The sequence below is a fragment of the Peromyscus leucopus genome, chromosome 7, assembly GCF_004664715.2.
Source record: "Peromyscus leucopus breed LL Stock chromosome 7, UCI_PerLeu_2.1, whole genome shotgun sequence".
Taxonomy (NCBI): Eukaryota; Metazoa; Chordata; class Mammalia; order Rodentia; family Cricetidae; genus Peromyscus; species Peromyscus leucopus.
In genome coordinates, this window is record NC_051069.1 from 13,385,623 (window position 1) to 13,400,127 (window position 14,505).

Here is a 14,505-nt window from a genome sequence, read left to right on the forward strand (position 1 = left end):
GTAAAAATGTGACCGATTATGTGCCATGTGTCAACTCAGAGAAGGGCAGAAGAGAAAGATCCAAGCTGCAGGCTGGGAGCCAGCGACCTGGCATGCCTGGCTCTGAGCTTATTAAGCCCAAAGAATACCAGGCTGTGTCATATACAAACATACTGGTCATCGTGGAGGCCCAGAGGCCACAAGCAGACTATTGAGTTCCTGCTTAGCTTGGCTTTGTCATGATGGATGCTACAGCCTTAGGACAATGGGTGCCCAAAGTCTATGGCTGAAGCTAGAAAGGAGCAAGGAGATCCCTGAGTCTCTGTGACGTAATGCTTTCTTTTGTAGAGTATCCCATGGGTGCTCTGCTGCACTGAGGTAGGGGTGAGCCTCCAGATATGAGCAGAGCACATAGTGGCATAGCCAGAGTTGTTTCTGCCTCAGCATATATGTGTATGTATGTATACATGAATAATATGTGTACATGTACAATACAGGTACATATAGTGTATATGTATATATATATCATATATACACACATACATATATAATATATATTGGTTTTTCTAGACAGGGTTTCTCTGTGTAACAGCCTTGGCTGTCCTGGAACTCACTTTGTAGACCAAGCTGGCCTCAAACACACAGAGATCCACCTGCCTCTGCCTCCCAAGTGCTGGGATTAAAGGTGTGCACTACCATCACCCAGCTCTGTGTGTGTGTGTATAGTTTTTTTTTTTTAATTTTTATTATTTTAACTATGTGCATGGGGGTATATACACATGAATACAAGTTCTCACAAAGATCAGAGATGTGAGATCCTGGAGCTGGGGTTACAGGCAGTTGTAAGCTGCCTGACATGGGTATTGGGAATCGAACTCAGGTCCTCAGGAAGAGCAGTATGTGTTCTTAACCACTGAGCCATCTCTCCAGCCATATACACATATTTTTTTTAATGTATGAGTGCTCTGCGTGCATACCTGCATGTCAGAAGAGGGGCATCAGATCCTATTATAGATGGTTGTGAGTCACTATGTGGTTGCTGAAATTGAACTCAGAACCTCTGGAAGAGCAGCCAGGGCTCTTAACTGCTGAGTCATCTCTCCAGCCCCCAGAGCTGTTTCTGAAGTCAGAGGTAACCATGCTCATCTCAGACTAAACGTCTTTTTCCTCTGCATTGGGGATACCTGGGTTGCATCTAGGGAAAGAAATCTGCCCCAGGGGTCTTGTTGAGGGCTGAAGACTCTGCCCACAGTCTCCAAGCTATTTGGGTTGTCAAAAGGTTCCAGATTCAAAATTAGCTGATGGAGCCTCCTCAAGTCCTTGTTGGTGTAGCCTCCATGTAAAAACTGGCTAAGGCTGGAGGCAGAGGCATTCAGGAAGCTGCAGACTGATGGCCGGATGAGTACTTGTGTGGTTGCCTCAGTCCTGCATTAAGCATCTTCTTGAGGCTGAGGCCTAGAAGTCAGGGATTTTGACTATTCAGTGAAGGCCAAGGATGCTGGAATATGAGCCACACAAGAACAGAATGGGAGTTGTCTCTGTAGGAGCAGCAAGATAGATGGTCTGATATAGAACTAGGAAGCTGAGGAGTAGAGGAAGGCTCAAATTGTGACCTGTTGCCATTATGGTCATCTCTGTCATCTTGACACAACCCAGAATCACATGGAAGAAGTCTTAATGAGGAATTGTATATTACTGAATTGGCCTGTGAGCATATCTGTGAGGGATTGTCTTAACTGATGTAGGAAGCATCCCACGTGGGTCTTTGCACCAGTCCTTAGGCAAAGGGTCATGAACTGTGTAAAAGTAGAGAAACCAAGCTGAGTATAAGCAAGCAAGCCATTGAGCAGGTCTGCACCCAGTTCTCTCTGCTCTTGCCTGTGGATGTAATATGCCTAGCACTCTGAAACTCCTGTTTGATGTCCCCATAATGATGGACTATACCCTGGAACTGAAATATGAAATGCCCCTATCTTTCCTAAGTTGCTTTTTGCCAAGGTTTTTTTTTTTTAATCACAACAACAGAAATGAACCTAGAACAGTTGCTAAGAGGTATAATTTTGGAGGGCCAGATCAAGACTCAAGGATGAGCACTCAGCAGAGGTCTGGAAATCATGGGAGTTTTACTAGCCTACAGAGAGCCCAAGGATCAGCTAATCCTCACAGCCAGCAAATAGACCCAGGGGTGCTGAATTGCTAAGGCAATCTTTAGATCCAAGTCCATGAAGAACTGGGTGAGAGATGCTTTGATTCTAGAAAAGCCATCTTCTCAGGGATGTCCACAAAAGGTCAAGAAAGGAGATATTTCCCAATGGGAAGTATCTGGAACAGTTATCCCGCTATCTAGAAGGAAATACTATAGATTGGAGTCCATTGTTTTCTCTTTTGTCTTATTTCAAATGGAAGAGTTTTAAAAAACAATGGTCTAATCTCCCTCCACTTTTTTTTTTTTCCTAGACAGGGTTTCTCTGTGTAGCTTTGGAGCCTGTCCTGGAACTCACTCTGTAGACCAGGCTGGCCTTGAACCCACGGAGATCCTCCTGCCTCTGCCTCCTGAGTGCTGGGATTAAAAGGCATGCACCACTACTGCCCAGCTGTCTCCCTCCACTATTTTATATTAGTTATTGTAGGAGTGAAAAATTGGGCCTTTTGGCCACATACTGCAAAATCTTCAGGACACATCCGGACCTGATCAAGAATCAGACATCACTCGGGGATGAAGACTGGGTAAAGAACGCCAGATGTTGGTGGCACACGCCTTTAATCCCAGCCCTGGGGAAGCAGAGGCAGGCAGATCTCTGTGAGTTCGAGGCCAGCCTGGTCTCCAAAGTGAGTTCCAGGAAAGGCACAAAGCTACATAGAGAAACCCTGTCTAGAACCCCCCCCCAAAAAAAAAAGACTGGATAAAGCAATTGTGTTCACAACTGCTTTGTCTCTCACATACATAGAAAACAGCTGTGTATGCTTTGGATGGGCCCAGGATTATTACACTGTTAGCCAGATGCAGTTTTGGAATTGTATGTTTGTCAATAAAAGTTTAGGTACAATAAAGGGTAAAATGTGCTTGGTGTCAATTATCTTTCCCTTTGCCGAGCTGTTTCTCCTCTTCCTTGCAGACCTGAAAAAATGGCCCAGTTTTCTATCTTAGAAACATGCTCAAGGCTGAGGAAAGTCTTCCCTGGAATTTTAGAGCTAGAAGTAGTGAGATCAACATATAAAAGGAAGTGGAATAAAGAGGTAGAGACATCATCATTTAAACCCCTAGACCCAGCAATGGCTAGAGGCAGGGATTTATCCTTTGACCAATTGTTTATGCAAGCTATTTAATTTCCTAATGACCTAAAGATGCTTGTGTTTAGGTTTTGTTACTTGCAATTGAAAAGGGCCAGACTATTACATGAACACACAAACAAAGACATAACACCATGTTGCTCAAACTCAAACATTCTACAAATCTTCCATTACCTTACCAAGGGTCTAAGGGACCAGATAAATGCTTAAAGCTTTGTGAGCCACGTATGGTTCTGTATCATCAATTTGTTTTGACAACTCTTTAAAAATATCAAATGGGGACTGGATATAGGACTCAGTGGTTAAGAATGGACTGCTCTTGCAGAGGACCAAGTTCAGTTTGTAACGCCCACATTAGGCCACTGACAAACACCTGTAACTCCAGTTCCAGGAACTCCAATGCCCTCGCTGGTCACTATGGACACCTGCACTCATGGGCATTTCCCCACAGAGAGACATGTACACATACTTATAATGAAAAAAAAAATCCTTGAAAAAAATTTTTAAGAAAATCATTCTTTAAAAAAAATCATCCTTAATGTGTAGGACATACAAAAATATGTCACAGGTCAGGTCTGGCTGACAGACCATAGTTTGCCAACCCTTGATCTAAAATCACGCCAACCCCTGCGGCTTGGGGATCTAGAGTTTGCCAATCCCTCACTCATATCCTACAGTATGACATAAAATAAGTTCCATATTGTTTCAAATGCCTTGACCTGACTCAGTACTGAGTTAAGGGTCAGGGTAGATTTGGAAATGGTAAAAGGGTCTTGACTTATTTATAAAGTAATAGAATCTGAAATAAGTGATTATTATTATTTCTTGGCTATAAACACCTTTTCACAATTATGCATTTGCTCAAAGACTTGGTTTGAATATCTCAGTTCCTTCTTGATGACTCTTCACCTTAATCTTCAGGAAGACTTTCTTGGGTCTCCCAACGTTAGTGCCTGGGTTGGTAGTTTTCTTGCTATAGACCACATGCATCCCTCTATCGTATGTGCTTTAATAGTCTGCGTTCCCCCTTAACTCCTGCTACTTGGTAGTAGCCCGAGCCCTAGAATGGTGTTTAGCACCTAGCACTGAGAGAACGCTCTGCTTTTAGGTGAACACCTGAAGTGTGTTTCCGTGTGTGCCCGTGCATGTGCACAGATATGCAGAGACCAGAGTACAACTTCAGCTATCATTCCTTAGCTTTTTTGAGATAGGGTCTCTCATTGTCCTTGAACTCACCAATTTGGCTAGGATGACTGACCAGCAGACCTCACAGATCTGCTTGTCTCTGTTGAAGTGCTGAGGTTATGTGTGCATGCCTGTTTTGTTTGTTTGTCTGAATGTGAGTTCTGAGGAATTGACCTCAGTTCCTTGGGCTCACAAGGCAAACACTTGCCTTGTATTGTCTGAGCTGTGTCCCCAGGCCCATGAATGTGTCTTTGTTTGAATGGGCAGATGTTGCATATCTCCACCTGTACCCGAGGTGCTCATCTTCGGGTTAGCACTATGCTGGTGTATATGTGCCTCCACATCAGTTCCTCTCCCAGCTGGCAATTATTTGTGGATGTAAACCACAGCTAACCTGGCAATGTGGTTGACAAATCTAGTTTTAATTCTCATTACTTCCAAAAACCAGTCGAAGACAGAGGACCAGGTGAAAACAGGTTTTCTTAAAAAGTGCCTGGAGGGCATTATCCTCTTTCCCACCCACATCCTTCACTGTCCCAGTGTTATCAGATGGCAGGCCTCCAGTGTTGGACCAGAGTAGCCCCCATTCTGTGGGGCTTCAAACTAGGTTGATCCATGACTTAGGGGTGGGAGTGTAAATTATTCCCTCAGGGAAAAAAGTGTGTCCTAGGCCCCGCAGGCCCAGGAAGGGCTGGGCAAGGCAAGGTGAACTGTGGTATTCTAAGCTGAATCTTTGCCCATCTCACAGAAGCAGGCAGGAAGCACCACTGTTGATCAGCTTTATATGGCACCCACTGTATACAACAGACAGACAAGGACAGACAGACAGAGCACACACCACTTCTAAGCTGAACACTGCTCACCATCTAAAAGCACCTTGGGTAAGCACACGTGAGACACACTTGCATAGGAAAGATGTACTTTTTAAAGGAATGAATTAGTATTTTGGCAAAACATCTACTTCCCTCCCGGGTCCTGGGTAAAGAGGGACCTCTAATTCTGAAGCTTCTACATAGTGAAAATTATCCCCTTCTCAAAGGCAGTATTTACAGCAGCAAACCTTCCATATCTGTTGTCACAGCCCTCTACACATATCTTGAGTCTACTTTACAGGTGGGCAAACTTAGACTAAGAGACAGAAGGTGGCCTGGAGCTAGGGGACACTGGGGAAACAAGTCGCAAGAGGAGGGGAAACAGGAGGTGTCTCAGCTCAGCCAAGGCGTGGCCTCGGTCTGCCTGGACTGGGAAGGCAAAGGCTCCCTCTTTCTTCCGGCCTGGGGAGGCTGGGGCTCCGCAGGAAAGGGCATCGGGAAGGAAAGGCAGATTCCCATTCTGATGGCTGGGGCCCTCCCAGGAGAGCAGAAGGCCAAGCAGGCCTGAGCTCCTCCTGAGGCCTCCCCGTCAGGGATGCTATCTGAGCTTGGGGATTGTGGGTTCACTGCTTCCATAACCGTCTTCTTGCTGGAATATGAGTCTAGACTTCACATCCTTTTCCATTTTTTAAAAAGGGCAGGGCAAGGAAGTAGCTTCAGAAGGAACGAGACACAGGACAATCTTTCCACAGCCTCCTCTGCCTAGGCTGGGCTATCAAGGGTCTCCTTCACCCTGTCTCCTAGGGGTATTTAAAGGCCGCTTTTATGAGACTCTATACTGTCTTTTTTGTCTCTCTTCTGTTTTTTCTTCTTTGTTTTAATTTATATAGATATATATATATATTCTTAAAAAAAGCAATAGTCCTTTGGTCCCTAAACACTAAGGAATGATATGATTTTGAACGAAGTAAGTCTGGGCTTCCCTTGTTGAGAAGCCCTTGGCACCCCCGAGGCCCTCTGCTGGTTCCCTTAGATCAGTCGATCCTCAGCCAGCACTGGTTGCCCTGCCAGCTTGAGCGCTCCGTGGAACAACCCACATGATGAGTGGCCTGAGCCCCAGGCGCCAGCCCTGGGTCCGGTCCACCTCCGTCTGCTGCCACTCCTTCCGGTAGGGCCACTCCAGCGTTTCTGTGCTTTTCTTTCTCCTTCCTTCTCACTCTTCAGTTTCTGTTGTTGGGTATTAATTGATAAGGAGACAGGGGTGGGAGGAGGCAAAGGTCACTGAGGGTAAGATAAGAGCAGCCTGTCCCCTCTGTGACATCTCAGCTAAGTGCCTGGGTTTCTCTTCCTGGCAGCATCCTGGCCACAGAAGCCAGCCCTGCCTGGATCACAGGCAGACCATTGTGGTCAGTGTCCTGCAGGAAGTTTCTGGGGCAGCTGGAGTAAGCTGAGACCCAGTGGACCTGCAGGGACAGCACAACTCTCCAAGTTGCAGGCAGCCTCCTAGGGCCCTTCCAGACTGGCCCTTGTCACCTCATTGTTCATGAAGGTCTACTGAGGATCTTTACCCCTCTCCCCTCATCTCCACATTAGCTGCTCTGTTCTTCATTCAGACTGCCCAGTGGTTCCATCCCCTTCACCATAAAGTCAGGACTTATGGTCCATGAGGTCCTCATGAACTGAACCAAACCCCATTTACCGCAGCCCTCCTATATGAGCTCACTGCTTCTGTGACCCCCTACAGCTGTTGCCAGAATATATTGGGCTGAATTTTCCTAAAAATCGCCTCTCCAAGGCTGGAAACACCAAGGTTGTCTAATTCATCTTGAACTTCGGGTTGAAAGAAAATCCCAGTCTCTGTTTCCCTTGTCCCTGCCTCTTCTCTTTATTCCTGGATTTCTCAGAGGGCAGTACTCCAATGTCATAAAGCTGGTAGGGTCTTGGGACCTGGGTCCCATTTGCCTGACATCCACCAAAGACTCACCTGTCTGTGACTGATCAGTGAGTGCAGATCAGTAAGGCCTGTTGGCATCCTTAGGTCTCTTTAGCTGGACCTTGAGCCTCTTCATGCCGATTTGAAAGCCATTCATGGCTTGGATGGCAGTCTGGGCACTGGTTGGATTGTCAAAACTAACAAACCCTGGAGGGTGTGGGCAGACAGGTTAGCTGGGAATCCAGCTTGCCAGGGTCTCCTTTCTCTAATTTCCAGGCTAGGTCCATCACATATGTATCTTTCCATTGCTTAACTATGTGAGCATGTATGCCTACATAAGCATAGACACATGCTTAATAGAGGCAAATCATTCCTAAAGGTGTGGTTTCCAGAAAGATGGGAAGTAAGTCTGGTCGGGGAAGGGACGGGTGTTGGTCAGAGTATTTCCCTGATTTGGGTGGGCTGCTTCACTCCACTCCTCCCAATCTGGCTTCAGATCAGCAGTTGGGGTCTGAAGGCAACTCATGATTCCAAACCCAGACTCATCCCGCTCTGGACAAACTCCAAAACTGCAACCTTCCTGATTTCACACACTCTAGTTACCCAAGATTCTCAGGTGATCTGAAATAAGGCTTGCTGTGCCCATACTTTGTCCCATAACATTCAGTCTCTGGAAGCCTTATGTGTGGTCCCTGGGGAATCCTGACGCGCAGGGATGGATCAGCTCACCAAAACACTTGCTCTGGTTGGTGGCACGATCCACAAAGACTTTGGCAGAGACAACGGCTCCGAAGGGCAGGAATGTCTGTATGAGTTCTGCATCCCCAAATTCCTGAGGCAGGTGGTAGATGAAGAGGTTACAGCCTTCGGGGCCTGCAGGAACAGGAGCAGGCTTGTTCAGGGGAAGGACCCCGAGGGGCACCCCCACATACACAGGCCGCTGCTCTCCAGCCCCCAGGCCCTCACCTTCTCTTTGTTGTTGAGGCAGAGCTGAAGGCTGCTGGGGGAAAGCTGTGTTCACTGGGCCGTAGGCCGAGGGATAGGCTGCTGGAGACAGAGGTGGGAGCGGGCAGTGACCCACAGACGCCATTTCCCAAACAGATCCCTATGTGCCTGGCCACCTCTGACAGGTTCAACCCAGTTCACCATTACCCTTGTCCCAAGACAGGTCGCTGGGGGCTGGGAACTGAACAGGATGGAAGAATTGACTCCTCGGCACAGAGCCTAACCCTCCCACAAATCTCCCTGTTCCTTTCTGAGGCCGTTGAACACCCCACATCCCCACCCCCCGGGCTGGGCAGCACCGAGAGAAACCTGCATAGTGGTGTATCCCAGCGTAGGCCTGCTGCAGGGAGTCAGCCACACCGGGGCTCTGGGCTGGAGAGAGAGGGGGCCCAAGGCCCACGATGAAGGTAGGTGGGCAGGGGTCAGAGGCCAGGGGCCAGGGGAGAGACCCTGGGTGGGAGTGTGGGAGGTGGAGGACCGCTATGAAAGGCAGCAGGGAAGATGGGGGGAATCCCTTCCCCCCAAGCAGGACCTTGCCTGAAATGCCTCGCTTCCACTCCATTTCCAGGTTTGAGTCAGCGGGGTAGGGCGACCCACCTGGGTACGGGGAAAGCCCGTTGTTATAGAGTGTATCAGAGCCTGGCTGTCCGTTGGTCTGGGGGTTCAAGGAGCCGAATCCATTGACCCCCATGGGCGCTGGAAGGCCGGGGAGTGCACCAGGGCCGCTGCCACCAGGTGACGCGTTAGCTGTAGATGGAGGTAAGAGAGTCAGGAAGTGAGACTTCATGGGCCCTCTCAACCATGGCTTCAGTCTCTTGGGTCCCTTACCTGCTGTAGGCAATAGCGGTGCGGCCACCAGGCTGAAGGCCGCTACGTGCTGCATCTGGGCGGCCACCGCGGCCACCTGGCCTAACCCGGGACCCTGCGCCGCGGCCAGCAATGCTGCCTGGTGTTGCAGGATCTTGGGGAAGGAAGAAGGGCGACTGTAGAGGCCTCAGCGGCTGGTAACTGCCTATCTCCCGACCCGGAGCCAGGTCCTATCCTCTCTGGGCCCGAGGCAGGCACCTACCGCAGTGGTGTAGGCGCCACAGGCTCCGAGAGGCAGTGGCGCTGGATGGAAGGCGCCCAGCTGGCCAGCCATTTGCTGCATCCTCCGTAGTGCGCGCTCGCGGTCGGTGTCTGCCAGCTTCACCACCAGGCTGGATGAGGCGCCCTGGGCCGAGGAAGGATTTGGTGACCTGTACTGACCCTGACTGAGCTCTGAGCCCAGCGCCTTCCCCAGCAGGCAAAGGTCACCAAACGCGGAGAGCCTGTTAGGTGAAGGGAACAGGTCCTCCACTCCGCTGGCTTCACCCTCAGCCCAGGCAAACGAAAAAAAAAAAAAAAAAAAAAAAAAAAAAAAAAAAAAAAAAGACAGTCATCTGGTCCCCCCCCACCCCCCCCCCCCCCCCCCCCCCCCCCCCCCCCCCCCCCCCCCCCCCCCCCCCCCCCGCGCCCCCCCCCAGAGTGCAACGGCTCACCTACGCGTCAGAGCACTGCAGCGAAGGGCTGGAACAGACGTCTGACATCCTCCTCCCCTGCTGCTTGCCAACATCCCCACAACAGCTTCCGGTCCTCTGGGACAAAGCCAGGAATGACCTGGGACCTCAGTGTCCTAGACTCCCAGAGTCGCCTGTGGCGCTCGGAAGTGGCTCACCAGTCTAACTTAGGAAGATGTGTGGGGTGAGAAGGCGGGGACCTAGTGGGTCTTTGGGGCAGGGTGACTACAGGGATGAGAGGAAGCAGCTGAGATTTCCATTATGAAACCTGGATCCTGCAGAAGCTCATAGAGACTCATTGCTGCTCTTGTGGGAAGTTACCCAGTCTTGACGGCTTTTGCAGAGCCTATACACATCATGTTATACTTTGACCTTTTTTGTTGTTAGACTTGTGCAATGCTGCTGGAGGAAGGGATGCTTGACTGTGACCTTACTGGTCAGCCTGGTGGCAGTGGCCAAATCACTGCCCTTTCTTGCTTAAATAAAGGAGGGCTCTGTTAAAGAAACAAACAAACAAACGAACACCAGCACAGAACATAGCTATCCTACTTTTAAGGTTTTAGCCTTAGACACTCAGCACTGGAATGGTGAATCCTTAGTCCCAGTACCAAATTTAGCCAAAGACCTACAGAGAAAGTTTGGTTTTCTGAGCTTCTGACATTAGCATTTTCTCCACTGTGTCTGCTGAGCCCCTGAGCCCCTTTCCTAATTCCCAGACTTGGCCCCCTCCCATCTCCTTGCCTAGCTTCCAGGGCCCTCCCTGAGTCCTGTGACCTCCTCTTTGACATCTCATGCTTTCATGCCCTGATCCCTCCTCTGGTGTGGTAACACCTTGGAAGAACACATTCTGTCTGTAACCTAGATGATCATCAAAAAACAAGGTATCTCTCCATGCACCTTCATTGCCTGTGGGAGTAGCAGAGAAAGGGACAAAATTGTAAACTGAGTCTCTGCCCCATGAGGAAAGTTAGAGGGCTTGGATTTGAATTAGGGATTAGCTATACATCTTCCAAGTTGGACCTCTGCAGGACCTCTTCCTGTATAGGAAGCTGAGATTGAAGGGTAGGGTCCAGTGGACTCACTGTTATAGTCTGGATTCTTTCTAAAGTAAGCCTCTGAATTAGGGGTGGAGCTTGCCAGTGTAGGGCACGAAGAACATTGGGAAAGAAGGGTTGGTTGGGAATCAGGCTTCAGGTTTTATTTTTAAGATCCCAGAGCTCAGAAAAATCGAGCTCCTAAACCCCTTTACGACCTCACAAGCTTGTGGGGTAAGAGTTCAATCCTGTGGATGGTTTCTTTTTGCTTCTACAGGTGTTAGTGGGAAAATTGAACCTGTGGAACAGATCCCTGGTTTCCCAACCTCTTTAAAAAAAAGTGGCAAAATATATTGTTTCAGCAACAATATTAAGATGGTGCTGGTGAGGTGGCTCAGTGGGTAGAAGCACTTGCTGACAATGATGAACCTGATTATCATCTATCTGTCTATCTATCTATCTATCTATCTATCTATCTATCTATCTATCTATCTATCATCTATCTATCTATCATCTATCTATCTGTCTGTCTGTCTATCTATCTATCATCTATCAACCTATCATCTATCTATCAACCTATCATCTATCTATCTATCTATCATCTATCTATCTATCTGTCTATCTATCTATCTATCTATCTATCTATCTATCTATCTATCATCTATCAACCTATCATCTATCTATCTTCTGAGTTCTATCCCTGAAACCCACATAGTGAAAAGAGAGTACTGACTCCCACAAGTTGTCTCTGAACTCCACATGTATGCTTTCTCCATCTTCTCTCTCTCTCTCTTCTCTCTCTCTCTCTCTCTCTCTCTCTCTCTCTCACACACACACACACACACACACACACACACAAATCAATCAATCAATCAATGTAATAAAGTATTAGAGTAAAAATAAAGATGGAAGAGAAAATCAGAAATGCCTGGACTGAAGCTAGAAAAGGGAGCTGAAATCTTTCCTGTGCAATCCAAGGAAAGCTCTTCAAAACCATTAAAAGATAGAGGGTAGAGTTCCAGATAACCCAAGAAGACTGGAAAGAACAAGGGGGTATGCAAGTCACTAAGCAATATCAAAGATGGGGCTCAACCTTCCAGGAATGGGAGGAGGTGGAAGGCAGCATCAGTGTGGATTTGAGTCTTGTATAAATATTATGAAATTCATGGCTTTGCCCTAACATTGAAGAACAGGCCTCAAGTGGTCAGGGAAATGTCCAACATCAAACGTCAAGAAGTCTGTGCTATTGTTCTGAGCTTTGACATTAAAATATTCCCATGTCTGCAAAAGGCCTGGAAGTGTCTGGAGAAGATCCCAGAACCTCCACAGTCCCAAGGGAGCTTCACAGTGCTCTAATTTATGGTAGAGCTGTGTCACTGATAGGGTCTGGAGCTGTCATGCCTCCTGGGCCAGCAGCCAGGTAGCCCTGTGTGAGAAGAGAGAAGACAAGCTTAGATGAAGCTACTAACATAGTAAAGAGGTTTGTGTGGACGGTGGCCTTCCCATCCTTTATTTAAACTTCATGTGGCCCTTTTCTGCCCGTGGTGGAGTGTGGGACAAAGGTGGCCTCAGCATAGCTATCACAGGCACCTTTGATCCTCCTGTCTCAGTAAGAACCTTTTGATTTAGTCATTTCCATCAGGGCATTGAGCCTATGGTTCTGGACTACTGGGATGTAAAAAAGTCATCATTGAAAAGAGCACTCCTTGTGGGCTGGGTTCTCTGTTTCCAAGGTTATCACTTGAATCTTGGAACTTTCTCTGCTACTTTACGAGGATTTAATGTTTCACAGGATGATGAGCTAGGCCACGGTGACTATGAACTTCCACGGTGACTATGAACTTCAGGCAATCCAGATATGGTGGGATAATTTTAAGAGACTTGATCAAAGGCAAGCCTGGGTCCTTTAGTGTTGCCTTCAACACTAAGACTCTAAGGCTTATTGATTCCCCTTCAGATAGAAAGGATGGTGCTAACAGCCCAGATATATCAGTTTCCTCTAAATCAAACTCTACTGGCTTGTTTAAAAAAAGGATTCTACAAGAGCTAGGAATAAATGTCTGAGTGAGGGCTGGGGATGTAGCTCAATGGTAGAGCACTTGTATAGCATGACAAAACCTGGAGTTCAGTGCCAGTACTTAAAACCATCTGAGTAAGAGTATCCAACAGGGGCTGGAGAGGTCACCAAGCTGTTAAGGGCAGCGACTGCTCTTCCAGAAGACCCATGTTTGATTCCCAGCATCCACATGGTGAATGGTTGACAATCACAGTTCCAAGGCATTCAATATCTTCCTCTGCTCTCTGTAGGCCTCAGGCACACACATGGTGCATAAACATACATGCAGACAAAATACCCATATACATTAAAAAAAATAACATATAGAGTATCCCATGGAGGGTGGGTTGGTCCCTAAAGACAGAATATCAGTTGTGGACGTCTACCTTCCTGGAGTGGAAGAAAAAGGGAGGTAACATCAGTGGGGAGTTGAGACATAATTGGAAAGCCACATTGTTCAATGGTATGACTGCATTTTCCTATTGGCACCTAATGTATACTCCTTGTTCTTCTATCAGATGTTTTTGAACTCCAAGCAAGTGACTTAGGCTCTCACATGTTCATTTCCATGAAGCTACTTTGTGTATCGGGTCATATAGGTCAGGAATTCTAATGTAACCAATGATATGTTTGAGAGCCCAGAATCAGTCTAGGCTGCCTTCTGAAGAAAGGAGGAACCAGTGTGCTGATCAAAACCAGAAGGTCTTACCTGAGGTGTACACATTTCTGGCATTTAGGGCCTTTATACCCACTCTCCTTGACATTGGTGGGATGCCATGACTATGAGTAAAAGTTGCAACTTTTGGGTACCAACCACCAAACCCATTCTGAAAATATTCAGTTCACCTTTCAGTCCAAAGTCAACCCAGAAAGTCCTGCTGGAGCAGTGGCTGCAGCAAAGCCTCTCTCCCTTGGTGTTCCGCGGCAGTGGAAGAAGCCAAGGAAGACTTAACAAGCAGGCAAAACCTCCTGGCCAGACAAACCTCAAGAAACTTAAAAGGCCTGGGATGCAGCTTACTTGGCAGGATGCTTGCTCAGTATGGGTCCGATCTCTAGCACTTCATAAATCAGGCATTGTGGCATACACACTTGTGATCTGACACTCAGGAGGCCAAGGCAGGAGAATTAGGCATTCAAGGTCATCCTCAGTTACATAGAGGCAAACCTGGGCTACCTGAGACTCTACGTCAAAAATAAAAAGGCTTAACCAGTTATGGTGCTCACCTTTAATCTGCACTCAGAAGGCAGAGGCAGGAAGATCTCTGTGAACTCAAGGCCAGCCTGGTCTACGTAGTGAGTTCCAGGCCAGCCTGGTCTACATAGTGAGACACTACTGAAAAAAAGTTTTGTCTTCAGTGGGCAAAGAACTGGGTGGCGTTACGGTAGGTGGGGGCAGAGCAGCCAGTTGGATGCCAGCCTGGGTTACGTAACGAGACACTGTCTCAAAAATCAAAACAAACAAACCAGCTAATCAACTAAACACACCATCAAAACCAAACAATAGGCAAAGATCTTAAATTGATATTTCTACAAAAACATACCAATGAGCAAGAAGCATATGAAAAAAAATTTAATATTAGTCATCATTAGGGAAATGGAAGTCAAAACTACAAGGACACATCACCTCCCACCTACTGAAATGACTGCTGTCAAAGACACACACACACACACA

At 47.6% G+C, this 14,505-nt stretch overlaps 1 protein-coding gene across 1 annotated transcript in view; it reads right to left on the minus strand.

The window, feature by feature from the left end:
- Positions 1-5,220: 5,220 nt before the first annotated feature.
- Positions 5,221-14,505, minus strand: part of Celf6 (CUGBP Elav-like family member 6) — a 31,355-nt gene continuing 22,070 nt past the window's right edge. The window contains exons 4-11 of the mRNA XM_028892474.2: positions 9,742-9,821; positions 9,275-9,559; positions 9,034-9,166; positions 8,803-8,952; positions 8,515-8,577; positions 7,930-8,247; positions 7,252-7,407; positions 5,221-6,494 (exon numbers count right to left, since the gene is read on the minus strand). Coding sequence (XP_028748307.1) covers positions 7,280-7,407; positions 7,930-8,247; positions 8,515-8,577; positions 8,803-8,952; positions 9,034-9,166; positions 9,275-9,559; positions 9,742-9,821 — 1,157 coding nt within the window. The 3' untranslated portion in view covers positions 5,221-6,494; positions 7,252-7,279. The remainder of the gene's footprint in view (positions 6,495-7,251; positions 7,408-7,929; positions 8,248-8,514; positions 8,578-8,802; positions 8,953-9,033; positions 9,167-9,274; positions 9,560-9,741; positions 9,822-14,505) is intronic.